Here is a 14,764-nt window from a genome sequence, read left to right as displayed (position 1 = left end):
GAGGGTAGGGGGATGAGAAGGGAGGGGGAAAAAAAAAAAAAAGAAAAAAGAAAAAAGCAATAATAGATTAACAAGATATATACATTTTGGAAGTAATACCAAAAGACCTTCTTTACATCTTTTACACTTTTGAACTTTTAAACCTGAACAAGAATATCTCAGGGAGGTAAGAAATCAGTGTGTGTACAAAAACATATACACACATAAATTTTCAACTACACTGTAATAGGGAGAAGTCTGAAATTACAAAAACAATTAAAAGAACCCCTGAATTACAACTAAGAAAGATCTGAACAGACTTATCTCAGGGAAAAATTAAACGTCAAGTATACCTTGTCAGGTTGAGTAAAATATCTGGCTGGAAGCACAGGGTCTTTAGGGGATTCCAAACTGTATGTTGTACTCTTTGACATAATGATATTCATAGCTACATCACAGACCGTGTACAGTTTCTGTAAGTAATAGAATTTAAAAACAAAACAAATAAGTTTAGAAGTTCATTGCAAATATTTAGAAAAGACAGTATCTTTTGAGCACAGAACTATGAGAACACACAGTTTAAAAGCAATCACCTTAAACATTTAACATTAGCCTGCATCTTAAACAGTGTACTGTGGGATAATAAAACATAGGAGCAAAAGACAAAAGCACTGTAGGCCCAGCAGTTGAAGAGAGCTAGCTAACATGATCTTTCTACGCTTCAGAACAGTATGTGCCATGGTTTCAAAGACAAAGCTTATTAAAAAAAATAATAATTCACCTCTGTGGGAAAAGCAGAAAAGTGACAAATCTGCACATTATATGATGCAAAAAAAACTCAAAAAAAAGATCAGGGTTTGATACATTCACTACACAATACACACTGGAAACATCTAATGCATGTATTTTTCTTCCTATAATAAGCTTATTCTTGCACTTTTAAAATTAAATATTACAAAGCACTTCAGTGGATGATTTAAACAGTAAAATGTATAGTTTACATATATTTCAAATTAGGATTTAATAGTCTTACTGAGACAGAAACAGAAGGACTTCAAACTATTACAAATCCCTTGCAAACGTCCAAGATCTAGTGAAGCATAGGAAAATAATTGTCATCTAAACAAAATATCATTATGGCAGTATATGAAGTATCATTTCCCACACACAATTCTATTGAAAGACATTTTCAAGTTTATGTGTAAACAAAACGCAACTCATTTCCAGAAGCAAGCCAGAATTAAATGAGATTTCCAATCAAAAAGCAGCACCTACTTCATTCATTTTTGGATCATCTGGTCCTTGAGCATCCTTAGTCTGTTTGATATTTTCTACCATTTTTCTGATAAATGCATGGCTGTTGTTTTCATTTTTAGCCATCAATATTTCCAGTATGAACCAGAGGCACCTGAAGGAGAAATGCAGTAGTACCCATGAATAAAATTTTAAAAGCACATTTGATAAAGTGGTTAACTTCTAGGTTTTACTACTATTATGAATTTGAACCAGTCTAAGTCTGGGAAACTAATTCCTTTGGAAAAAAGAAATGAAGGTAGGAGGAGCCCGAAAGTGAAGTTTCCTCTGTAAGATATCACAGAGCACTAAAAAAGCATACATACACTATTTCTCACAATATTTTACAGAAATAACTGCCATTGTTATGTGCACTGGACAGTGTATCAGGGTACCACAATGAATTAAAATTTCACTTAGAATAAAGAGATTTTTTTAATTCTAGAAATAACACTGTTAAAAGTAGCCTTACTCTTTAATGTCCTTCAGTTGTTCAATGTCCTGGACTTTGACATAATCTGGGTCATGAGCTAGAAGATGGATAGTATAAGGAACAACATACTCTGGTAGAAGTGACAACAGTTTCTCTGAAAAGCAGAAGAAAGATGCATCAAAAGACTACATACTAAGAAACAGGCTTTTCTTCTACAAAGGAAAGAACAAAATTCAAGGTCAGCATACACTAAGATAAAAGTACAGGCACATGTGGGCCTATCATTTCTTTATGATGTTGCATCTGATGGTTGATATGCCATGCTTCATGCATGCAAAAATTGAGATTTTTAAGTATCCCTCTCACAAGGCTATCTATTTTCTAGCTACCTTGAGAATACAGCTACAGTCACCCCCTACTCCCAATCCTTTCTTCAGTTCAAAGCCTGCATTCTGAAACAGTCTGAAAAACAGCAGTGAGAATTGATCACAAAATCCATATTAACTGCAAGAGGTGGAAGAGCACAACTGCAGGATAAGCTACTATTCCTTCTTTGGACATAGCTGTGTACAGACTTGAGGTCAGCAGAACAGAAAGGAACGCCCTTTGCAGGGTCTTTGCAGTCAAATGGCCACATTCTCCAAACCCACAGCCTACCTTGTCTGTTTAAAGAAGGGACAGGAGGTAACATGAAGGCTGTAACAAAGTAGTAGTGGACTGAGTCTGAAAAGTTCAATCCCACTTGAACAAAGCAGCACAACTGAACCGTGACAAAGCATTCAAAACTTTTTCTAGCATCCTCCGAGACCTGCAAGTAGTCTTAAACACAGACTGCAGGAGAAAGTCTTTCCTACATCACCACAGTCAGATGGCCCATTTTCCTAACAGATTCAAAAAGTAACACTTGTTGCCAAAGGCCCTCCCAGAGTTATGATTGCAAAACACACATTCCATAAGGTAACAAATTCCTGAGCTAACCAACACTATGCAGAGTGCACTTCAGCGTCTCGAAGTCTGATGATGAAAATCAGAATGAAAAAAAGAGGTTATACCCCACAGGGCAAGGACAAACAAAAAGACAAGTCGTACACCTAAAGTCAAAAAGCATTTTGCAGAAAACATCCACACTGCTTTCTCTAGTCTAGTGACTGAGAGGAGCTGGAAGATGCACAGCACAGTTCAGTTATTAAACGTGTACCATGTGCAACAGGCAGGATAGGCAAGGAAGGCACGCTGGTGTTGTGTGCATATTACTATGGTACACACACCTGATCTTGAGTGGCAAATGCAAAGGCACAGTATTAACATGTCTATGGATAAACACTTGAATGTGCATATGAAGAAAGGATGGAAATTCCCGGTTCTGTGGTTGGGGGGAGGGGGATTAAAAAAAAAGTAATTTTCAACTAGTCAGTGGTCATGAAAGACATGACCAAGTCTGGAAAATTTTCTTTCAGTAAGCTTTTAACTATCCCATATTAGCTTACGAATAAGTCATCAACATCTGTAAATTCCTATATATAAGTAAAATTTGAAAACGATTTAAAAATATTTTAGAATACTGACATTTTTATCTGTAATACATGTGGTCAAATGAGATGTGCTTGGTAATTTATTTTATGCACACAATAGTTATGTCATTATTGTAGATTTCACAAGACTAACTAAATTGCCATGCATAAGTCAAGTCTGTCTCTTTCCCATTCTTAAAAGTCTGCGTAAATGCGGATAACGCACAGACTACATAAAATACTTGGATTCATTCATAATAGCAAGAAAAGCATTCAAAATTAATAAAGGCTCACAGAAGATAGTGCTGTCAAGTTCCAAGGATACACTCTTAGACAGCCATTGCAGTTGATGTAATTATTAATAGTAGTATCTAGTTACTACACAGACTGTAAGCCATCAAAGTGAAAGAATAAAATCACCCAGTTTCTTTCTATTTCAAGCTATATTTATGTAATTCAAATCCAGTGTACTTTGCAAAGCATTTTTAAATGTTTTAATTGACATTCCACTAAACTTTAAAAACATCCTTCACTAATTCAAGCACTGTCCTGCACTTTAGCCAGTACTTGTTTGTGTAACTAAAAAACACAAACAAAAAAAACCCCAAAACCAACAACAAAAAGATGTGGCAGGGAAGAAAAAGAACATAATTATGATTTCAGAACATTAGCAAAATTGGTTTGCCTTAAACATGTCCCAGGCAAACCAACCTGCTATTATTTGTATTAATTAGCAACTTCAATAGAATGCTCACCAAGAGCTCATGAACTCTTCATTAAATTTCTGCCTTGTACAATTTCTAATATACCTATAGTAGTAATCTTCCAGCTGGGTCTGGAAAACAAAGTGAACCAGATCCAAACAAAACAGGAAAAGGACAAATATTGAAACATATTTAAGCTCTGTCATGACCACCAAAAAAAAAAAAAAAAAAAAAAAAAAAAGGGAAGAAAGAAAAAGTATTTACACATTCTTTCCTCATTTTTAATGAGGACAGACACAACCTGAATGGCGGGGTGGCTCTATGGATATAAACCAGTAGACCACTAGCACTTAAAACTACAGTGTGCCAAAACCCCTCATGGCAGGCCTTTAAGAGCATTTAGGAAAGAAACTTTCAGAAAGAGACTTGTTAAAAATAAATTAATCTTTATTCTTGTAATTTTTCCACTTACTGACTTGCAAGTAAAAGCCCAGCCTTAGAGAACAAGGATTCCTATGCAAGACATGTCTTTACCCAGATGAAACTAGTAACAGATAAACAAAGTTACTTCTTGAGTAGTTTCTACAATGAGTAACATTTAGAGAATTTAAAAGGCATGACAGTAAGTCCTGCCAGCTTGTTAAAAGGTCAGTGTAGAGGAAAGAGGCATTTTACTGTCTGGTACTAGTCCTTAGGAAGTTTTCCTCAGGCAAGGTATACAAAAGTTTACCATCTTTCCAACAAACGTTGAAATCCCCCAAAATATCTGAAAGATATTCTCCTCACCTGTACCAAGTTTTCAAGAAAAAACACCAGAAAATTGTATTTTTGAAAGATTCATAAAAGTAGCTGCATTAACCAAAGATGCAGATACTCAGCTTTATTTTTTTTTGCAGAAGCTTTGCACAGGTGGTACTACTACCATCATTACTACCCTGAGCTACTGCATGGCCAGTAGGGAGAATGACAGAGGGAGAGACATACACATTTAAATAATATGATTTTACCATAACTGTGCTTCAGCTGTACTACTGCAATAATATTTTTTTTTTAAAGATGCTAACAGACCAAGACATTGTATTTGTTACAATCTCAGATTAGTAAATCTGAATGTCACAAAGTTAACATTGCAGTCCTCAAAAAATCTTGCAATCTATATTTAATCCAGATGCCTCACAGATGATAGTACCTATCAAATCAATGGCATCACTCAAGTCTTTCAAGCAAGAAAGAGAAATTGTCTTGCACACTTTGAAGTCCCAGTGGATAAAAACAATCACACACACCCAGGCTCCTCTTCCATTTCTTCTACAGATTTTTCACAGTAACTTTGCAGCATCTCTCTTAATACAGTTAGGAAATTAGCAATTACTTTTAGTCATATGAGAATTCTTATACTTCTACATAACTAAAAAGAGTTTTCAAGAGGAATAGTCTGACGATGACTTAAAGGCATTTGCTCAACTGGATTTTTCTTTTTTACATGTTATCAAGGAGGGAGAAAAGCACTGCTCTTTTTCCTTTTTCAAGTCTAATGAACAATATGCAAAAGGATTTCTCCACAGGCTTATTCTCTGATCAAAGTCTAAGGGGAGTAAGACACACATAGATGGACATGGCCAATACAAATGCAAAAGGAAACCAGTTATCTGACAGCAGTTGTGAGATCAGATTCAGAGAACAGGTTTAGTCTATCCTAAGGTGAGATGAAAAAATCCCCTTCATTTCACAAAGACCAAACTATCAGTGCTCTTCCAAAGAAATAAACTTTCAAAACCTCTTACACAAAATGGTCATAGCTCTTCATAAAGGTCTACTTTTTCCTATGACTATATACCAGTGTTGTCATACTGTATGTGTGTAGCTTTAAGTAAAAAGGGAAAAGGGGCGATTTTTTAAAAGAAAAATAGCTAACATCAGTCCCTAATAACTTACAAAGCATTCCCACGATCAGACTGCTGGCACTGGGAAGAAAGAATTACATAAACTCAGCCTGAACTGCCTACAAATACAGCCCTTGCCAGCATAAGACAAGATAAGAAGCTACTTGATATAGCAGCGCAAGACAATTTAGTACTGCATTTATGTCATTAAGGTCGCAAATTATTAGTTACTGAAGTAAAATAAAACATTGTCACTTCATTTACAATATAATTAACCAGCAAGTTCAAACAGTACACATAACTGCCTTGAAAAACTACTTTGCTTCCAATACACTTAGGCATAAGCATTTGCACAGCTTTTAACAAAATTGCAACATCTCAGAAATGCCTGTTAAAAAAAACTCAGAAGAAAATCTGGACTATTTTCAGTTTTCATTAAGTACCTCTAAGTGAAATGTACAGCCATTCTATGTATGAAAACAGAAAACCATCAGTATTTTCAGTCTACTCACATTCACATTTGAACTATAGCACTTGTACCAAAAAGCAACTTCTATTCTCTTACCACTAACTGCTGCATGTTGCTTCAGATACTCCCTTCTGACATTTATGTTCTTCACAAGGCACTGCCTAGCATGAGCTCTTCTCTCTTTCACGGGATCTTTTGCACACAGTGCACAAATAGCCATATATTCTAGTGGCAGCCGTAGTCTAGAAAGGCCTTTGTGAAGTTTCTGAGCAAATATCTGTCTCACTTGGTAACATTCATCCTATTAAAAAAAAAGAAAAAGAAAAAAAAAAGGCAAAACCAAAAAGGTAACAATAAACTTTTCTAAAAGTAATATAGACTGAAATAAAACATGGAAGCCTGGGTAAATATGCCAAAATCAATTTCAGACCTTGAAGCCACAGAAACATAGGAATCGTATGAACGTTTATTAATGCCAATTCAAAGCAATTAAATTAAATTATTCAGTTGAAGCTTCCCTTAAGATTAGAAGAGTTACGGTTCAGAAACTGTATAGGAAGATATCATACTTAGGACCCAAGGCCTAATTTAGCACAATATTGGAGTTAACTGAATTGTTTACGATAGGACCACTTGCTTTGTGGAGCCAAAGATCTGCACCAAAACAGTGTTTAACCACCAGTAACCACTGTGTTGATTTTAATACTGCAATTCCACAAATTTTCATCAAACCATTAGTATTAGAAACTGAATAAAATTCAGCAGAATTACCAGATAAGATCAGGTCAAACACTGAAGAGAGTGATTTCCATTATGCTGTGCAAACCTATGAACTACAAATGACCACAAAAGAGAATAACCCATGTCTAATAGTTGCCACGTGACACAAAGTAAAATGATATGAAGGCAGCAAATGTACTTCTACAATTTATTAAGCAATGTATTTACAGAAAAGATATGAACTTTAAAATTCTCTGTATGAAAACAACCTACACACTTTAAGACACCGTTCAATATATCACAAACCATTCAGTAACACAGGCCAAGGAAGGTTAACAAGCAGGTGCAGAAAACAGAAGAAAGCATACATAAAAGCATAAGGCAAACAAGGCCACCAAAACAGCTTGGCATATTTAACCTGACAAAAAATGGTCAAGAGGAAAGATCTGTTTTCTCAAATTATGAAGAAAAAACATTAAACTTGAACAAATATGTATTTTAGTCAAATGACAGTTCTGAAAGCAGAAAGAATTGGAGAGAGTTTCCAGCGACCAGCCACCAGGAAGCACAAGGCCTAGCCACTGGTACCACTGACTGCTCAACTCACAAAGGGCATCAAAAAGACAAAACAAGCCTCCTTCTCCTCCCACCCAAAAATTAAATCCAGAAGAAATTCACAAGGCCCCACTGTTCCTTCTGTGCTTCAAGCCACAGCCTTCCCCTATGGACTGATTCCCTGAAGTGCCTGCTGTAGTCATAGCTTAAGCAACCCAAGACCCCATAACCAAACCATGAGACATACTCGAGGATCCATTGCCTCTTTCTCCAGCCCCCAGCAGAAGGCTAAGATATAGCCCCCTTCCGCTGCTCAGTAACATCACCTGACAAAAAGTCTAAAGCCTTTGGAAATCTTAGAAGAGACCTCTGCCTAGTTGGTATATTGATAACGAAACATACCCTCCTTGGCTCAGAGGACAAAGGAAGGTATGGTTCATTGCTACTGACAGTGTTTGTGGCACAAATTGGAATGATTGTTATTTCTTTATCTTTTAATATTGCCAATAACCTTAAATTCAGCTCAGCGACAGTAGTTCACTGAGAAGGGGGACCAAATTCAACCAAGTTCTGTATTTTTTTATAGCATACAAATAAAACCCAAACATCAGCCCAACTTTACATAGCTAATTCTCTGAACTTAATGCTAATTCAGAAGTTCATAATTTACAAGTATTTAAAAAATATATTTATTTATATATTTGCAAAGCTGCAGGTACCCCTCAGACACAGCTCTTGATTCTTGAGAACGGACAAAGACTTATTTAAACAATTAAAACACCCTCAGAGTTGACAAAAGCAACCGAAAGCTTTGGGATTTATTCTTTTTAACTAATGAAACTTGTGTGATCTAAAACATTTATTCTTTTAGAAGACTATTCATTCTAAACACAATTAAAATTGCATTTCTAACAGCAAAGATTATTAGATCTTAAATCTAGTCTTAAAAGCTGTTAAGCACTGAAACACTTAACACCATACTCAATTATTTTCTACTTCATTTCAATATGAAGATGTCCTGCCATCAAAATTTGTTCTGCAGATCAAAGAACTTAACTGCTACTGAGCTTACAGGTTTGGCCAAACACAGACGTGAATACAATGTCATACAAATGACTAAAACTACATGCATTTAATCATCACGCTGTCTCTGTTTACCAGTGCAACCTTAATACAGCAATTAGCAACCACACTTAGGTATTCTGTGCTTTAACCACTCTACACTACAAAATGGCAGTCTCAGAGAAAAAAAATAAACATAGCCAGCACGGAGCCATAGCAGAACCTGAGCAACCATTACAGGCCTTAAAAATTAAGCTTTTCCTTTTGTTTAATCTGCTTCCTGATCTTTCCATTTAAAGCAAATTTGCTGTAAATTAAATTACAGGAGTTGGCCCTGACATCACTTGGATGTTCTAATTTGTGGCTAGACTCGAGAGTGTTAAAAATTAATACACTTTTAGAACAATCAGTGTCTACCATCAATAAATGGATTCTAATACTGAAGTTTCTAAGCGTACACATATATGTATGCATACACACACGAGCAAATATCTCAGAAAAATACACAGATTGTTTCCACTGGAGATTAATATACTACCACTTTTAAGTCCAAAAATGACCGAAACCGTTAGTTACCCTGCATCTGAGGATCCGAACTCAAGCCTGGCAGAAAGGAAACTGCAAAAGACCTCAAGATCTAGCAAAGTTATTAAGTATTCAAAATCCATTAGAAGCTGCAGTGAAAAGTACAGGCAGAATTCCTGTCCTGACAGAGCTTACAACCTATGTTATAGTAAACAAGTAAGACAGTCAAAAAAGGCAAAGAAATATCAATAAATGAGGAGAAAAAAAATGACAGAAGCAATACTACAGTGGAACAGATTCCACTGGAAGCTATGTCAAGGCATATGGGTATCCACAGGGAGGCAGCCAGCATGGCTTCACAAAGGACAACTCATGCCTGACGGATCTAGTAGCCTTTTACAGTGGAGTGACTATGTAGGTGGATATGGGAAAAGCAACCGATGTCACTCCACCAGGGGTTCTGTGAGGCCTTTGAATGTTGTTTCACACAACATTCTTGTCTCTAAATTGTGCAAGATAAATGTTTCATAGACTACCTGATGTATAAGGAATTGGTTAGATAGCCATTTCCAAAGAGTTGTGGTCAAAAACTCAATGTCCAAATGTAGATCAGCCACAAATGTTGTCCCTCAGGGGTCAATACTGGGAGACGTACTGTTCAGTCTCCCTGCTAATGACGCAGAGTACTAATGGCCAGGCTTGAGGAGTGGGTCCATGTGAACCTCATGAGCTCAGCAAGGCCAAGCGCAAGGTCCCGCACCTGACTTGGGGCCATCCCCACCACCAGTACAGACTGGGGGGTGAAGGGATTGAGAGCAGCCCTGCAGAGGAGGACTCGGGGCCACCGGTGGACGAAGAATTGGACGTGAACCAGCAATTTGGGCCTGCAGCCCAGAAAGCCAACTGCATCCGTGGATGCACCAAAAGCAGCGTGGCCAGCAGGTCAAGGAGGGTGACTTTGCCCCTCTGCTCTGGTGAGACCCCACCTGCGGTCCCGCGTCCAGCTCTGGGGTCCCCATTACAAGACAGACACGGAGCTGCTGGAGCGGGTCCAGAGGAGAGGGCCGCAAAAAGCAGCCAGGGGTTGGAACACCTCTCCTGTGAGGAAACGCTGGGAGAGTTGGCGTGGTTCAGCCTGGAGAAGGCTCCAGGGAGACCTTATTGAGGCCTGTCGATACACGAAGGGGGCTTGTAAGAAAGACTGAGAGAGACTTGTTACCAGGGCCTGTAGTGCCAGGACAAGGGACATCAGTTTTAAACCAAAAGCGGGAAGGTTTAGATTGGACATAAGGGAGAGCTTTTTTACAGTGAGGGGGGTGAGGCACTGGCACAGGTTGCCCAGAGCAGCTGTGGCTGCCCCATCCCTGGAGGTGTTCAAGGCCAGGCTGGACGGGGCTTTGAGCAGCCTGGTCTGGTGGGAGGTGTCCCTGCCCATGGCAGGGGGGTTGGAATGAGGCGATCTTTAGGGGTCCCTTGAGACCCAAACTATTCTATGATTCTATAGTAAAATGTGGTACTAACTTGTTTATAAATGTTGATGTTCCTATTATGTTCTTCAAATTTAAATTTAATCTGTTAAAGTACCCTTTCAAAAATTGAGGATAGCTAAGAATTAGACCCAAAGGTAGCATCTGTTATCAACATCCACAATCAAGACTGGTATTGCTGGAAAATAAAAAGTGAAAACAAAGTGAGAGACAGTGATGAAATGGAGGGCAAGGAGCTTGCACCTAACATACTAAAGAGCAAGCCAAAACAAAAATTCTGGTAGAGGAGAACAGCAAGGTTAACATTTGCAACAAACAAAAAATTGCTACAGGAGGGAAATGACTGAAGAAATGAACAGATTTTGATCACTGGGACCAGAAGAAAACAGGTCATGCAAATACTATATTGGCAAGGTTACTCTGGTAAAATGGTATTCAGCTAAAGTATCCTCTCCAGATCAGAGACAGATCTTATTTGTCATTACAGTAAGCAGCTCTTTTCTTCTCTACTAATGTTGTCCTGAATTGTGAAAAACTGTCAAAATGTAAAAACATGTAAAAAATTTTTTTTGACACAAGGCTAACATTTCTATTAGGTTTTGGAATAGGAAGACTGAAAAGCATTAGTCCTTGCTTTGGGTATAAAGACCTTCAGTTATTACCACTGAATTTCTCCTGTATTTTTGTTAGATTTCATCTGCTTAAGTTTTGTTCCATTTCTCTTGTATTTCATAGCATTTGGGAACTGAGAAATGGCTCCTTTCCATAGGCACACAGAAGCTTAAAATCCACATAAACATTTGACAAACCAATATACAAGCCTAATACAGACTGTCTTACTCTGGTATATGAACAATTTTTCTAGCCTAACCACCCAACTCCAAACAACTTAAGAACTTTAAAAGATACTCTATATGAAAGTAAGCAATATCTATACAGGAGCTATACTTCGTATTTTCTAATATTAAATGCCAATTTCAAATCTTCTGACATTTAAAATGGGTTACAGCTTTTAAAGCTTTAGCCAGTCACAGGAATTAAGGTCTAGAATGGAATGTTCTTGTTCGTGAAGGTATCTTGTGGAAGGGATTCCTTCTGGAGGATTTCTTGACTTTTTTTAAAGTCAGGAGAATACCAGCAATTGCACAAGTAACACCAACATGAGTCCCTCCACGACTGCTTTACTCTTGGGGTGTGAATCAATTTCTGTGCTATTTGTTAAATCTACAAGACAGGAACACAGAGAATACCTGTATTTCTACTTACAATCTTGAAGTTGTTTCCCTTTTGCTACAATGGGCTCACAGGCAGAAATTAAGGATGAAAACTCCAACATCTACTGAGAAACCTCTCCCTATCTCTTCTAATATTTAAAGGATACCAACTACCTTTGCAGACTTCTGCGTTCCAAATAAATTCTACCCAAGTATCAAGAAATGAAGGCCACTGTTGTCACCACAGTCCAACATACTTTACTACATCTCATATTAACTTCTAATGATGTAATAATGTCATAATGCAGCTGGGGTATTACTTGAAATCAATACTGAATTCCTTGGTTTATCAATATTCTAACATTTATCTACATTAGGATTCCCCCACAGGGCAGACCAGTCCTATAGATTTAATTCTCACCCAAAATCAGTTTTCAGGATCATGTAGTGGGAAAATAAATTCATGCCAAGGCTGAACATTTTGTATAAAATCAGATTAACAACAGTATATACAACATAGAGAACAAACAACACATATACTCATACATTTGCTGATAACCCACAAGTCCCACCTAATTTCCTTACATTTATGGCTAGTGCACACAGCTGGTACTGTTCTAAGGTGATGATTTCATGGTAACATGGTTCTTGTGCCAACTTCACAATAGCATTCCCTGCAGCCAGCCTCAACCGAGACATATCAGGTTTACTGAAAAACAAACACATGAATTATGACGGTTAATTAGTAAAGTTATGTAATTACTTAATTAAATCCCAGTAAGTTTGCACTGCTAAAAAACAGGTACTTTAAAAAGAAGGAAGAGTTTCTATGGACTTAGCTGCCCCCACTCCGCCAAATCAACGGCAGAAGTAACTTTAAACCAAAAGTAGTTTCCATGGCACTATGTTTTGCAGCCTATTACCACATACCTATTACCTTGTGCCATCATAGCAATGAAAATATTCCTTGAAACTTCCTAAATGTTCCACAGGGATGTGAAACAGTTTTAGACATGCACTGGACTAGCACAGCCCACACAGACCCTCAGAGACCTCACTTAGCCTGTAAAATACTTCTGTTCAGCATGCTGAATTTCCTTCAGCAGGAGGCTCCTGCCAAAGAGGCAGCACATTTCTAGTCCCCAAACTTGCCAAACTACTAGCAAGGATAGCTCAAAATCCATGCTGCAAGTCAAAATAAACTAAGATTAATTAGATCTATAATAGGTGACTAAGTGAACTGTATTTTTAAGACAACAGCAAAAAGGATTTAACAAATGAAAAAATTTTCAACATGCTGAAAGTATTGTTACTTTACTTGCAAACCCACATTGCACTCCCACCTAGCAAACACTCCAACCATTTGCTAATTTTCATACCAAAAGATGAACAGGTTTTTCTACAACCTACAACCATATTTACAAAGGTATCAAAATATCAAAAAAGTATCAGAATATCAAAAGCATCTTCACATGATCTTTGCAAACTGATATCCACTTAATGTGTGCATTAATAAACTCAGTTGAGCTTATACTGTTCTTAAAAAAAAAAATTCTGAGTATATTACTTCTGCCTTTCTTCAGACCAAGCACAAAAGAATTAAGATGTTTTATGCAACTCTCACTTAAAACACTGATGAATTCTATTTGGAAATAGTGAGCACAGCTTTTTCCTTTGATAACCTGGAGCAGGAATCAAGTTGTTCTCTTATTTAGAAAAAATGATTCATGTAAGTAGGACAAATATTGTTTAAATTCTTAATTATTTGCTCTTTATGCTTAGGAAGAGCAAACACTCTAGTCTTAAACTCATGATCATGAAAACTGTATAAAGCATTTAAAGAATGAGATTAAAAAACATTATTAAACACAAAGTGCATGATAAAAATACCTACTGAGGAGCTTAAACCTTAGAATTTATCTAACTAGGCTTTATACACACTTCAGTATTTTATGGAAACCACAGTATTTCAAGAATACCCAAACAGATCACAAGCAACCGAAGGACAGGACAAAAGCTGCACTAACTTTCAAGCAAGGCATGAAGATTAACATGGTAACATCTAGTTCTTAAAATGATAAATTTAACTTTAAATTGCATTCTACTGTGATAAGTGAACCCAATGAAGATTCAATTTTTGCACTTCAGTGACAATTGAGCAATAATGACTTACAAGAACACAGTGATTGAGCCAAAGGGAAGGATAAAACTAAGACCTTTCAATCTTCCCCAGACTTGGTAGTGATAAAATTTAATTCTGAAAACTGAATCAAAGATATTTCACACAAAAGGTCAAAACTTAACAGAGGATACGTGTCACAGAAATACCCACAAGCATGTGTGCATGCTGTGGGAAGGAAGAAAAGGACAGTGACAGTTGTGTATATTACTCTTACAGCTGAAGATGAAAGTCAGATCTGTCTTATTCCTGTCTTATTAGAAGACACTTTTAATTGAGGATTTATTTTTGATCAAACTGTTATAGCCAAAAGCCTTCTGAGCCGCATTATCCCAAAACACACAATTATTAAGGCTGAAATAAAAGCTTCTATATGATATAATTGCTGTCTGATTACTTCTAATAATTTTGAAAATTAGTGCCAAGGATGACCTTGTCCTATCAGGACCTTTCTAAGAGATACAAGATGGAACTGGATATTTGTTCTCTGGAGTGCTGTTACTACTGCTGAAGCCCAGATGTTTGAAACGAGAACAAAAGTGCAATCACATGGAAAGATGTTATCAAGTGCAAAACACAGTCTTAATTAAAGTGGTTGGCTGCACAAAGACAATCCAAATAAATGCATCTTGAAAACACATCCAGTGCATTAGCATCTTCTTTCACTTTACAAACTAGCAGTTAACATTTTTAGTTCTACTCCAGAGGACAAATGCCAGGTCCATTTTTCTAAGCATTTTCCACGTTCCA

General features: G+C 37.1%; 1 protein-coding gene across 4 annotated transcripts in view; it reads right to left on the bottom strand.

Annotated features, from left to right (window-relative positions):
• The window catches only part of PDS5B (PDS5 cohesin associated factor B), a 116,948-nt gene that overhangs the window by 18,514 nt on the left and 83,670 nt on the right, over nucleotides 1-14,764 (bottom strand). For all 4 annotated transcript variants that reach the window (XM_037376580.1, XM_037376578.1, XM_037376581.1 and 1 more), the window contains exons 24-28: nucleotides 12,421-12,544; nucleotides 6,369-6,573; nucleotides 1,745-1,859; nucleotides 1,255-1,387; nucleotides 333-452 (exon numbers count right to left, since the gene is read on the bottom strand). In XM_037376580.1, coding sequence (XP_037232477.1) covers nucleotides 333-452; nucleotides 1,255-1,387; nucleotides 1,745-1,859; nucleotides 6,369-6,573; nucleotides 12,421-12,544 — 697 coding nt within the window. The remainder of the gene's footprint in view (nucleotides 1-332; nucleotides 453-1,254; nucleotides 1,388-1,744; nucleotides 1,860-6,368; nucleotides 6,574-12,420; nucleotides 12,545-14,764) is intronic.

Source organism: Falco rusticolus, chromosome 2 (assembly GCF_015220075.1).
Source record: "Falco rusticolus isolate bFalRus1 chromosome 2, bFalRus1.pri, whole genome shotgun sequence".
Classification (NCBI taxonomy): domain Eukaryota; kingdom Metazoa; phylum Chordata; class Aves; order Falconiformes; family Falconidae; genus Falco; species Falco rusticolus.
The sequence above is the reverse complement of the archived record's forward strand: the minus strand, read 5'-3'. Positions and strand labels throughout refer to the sequence as shown.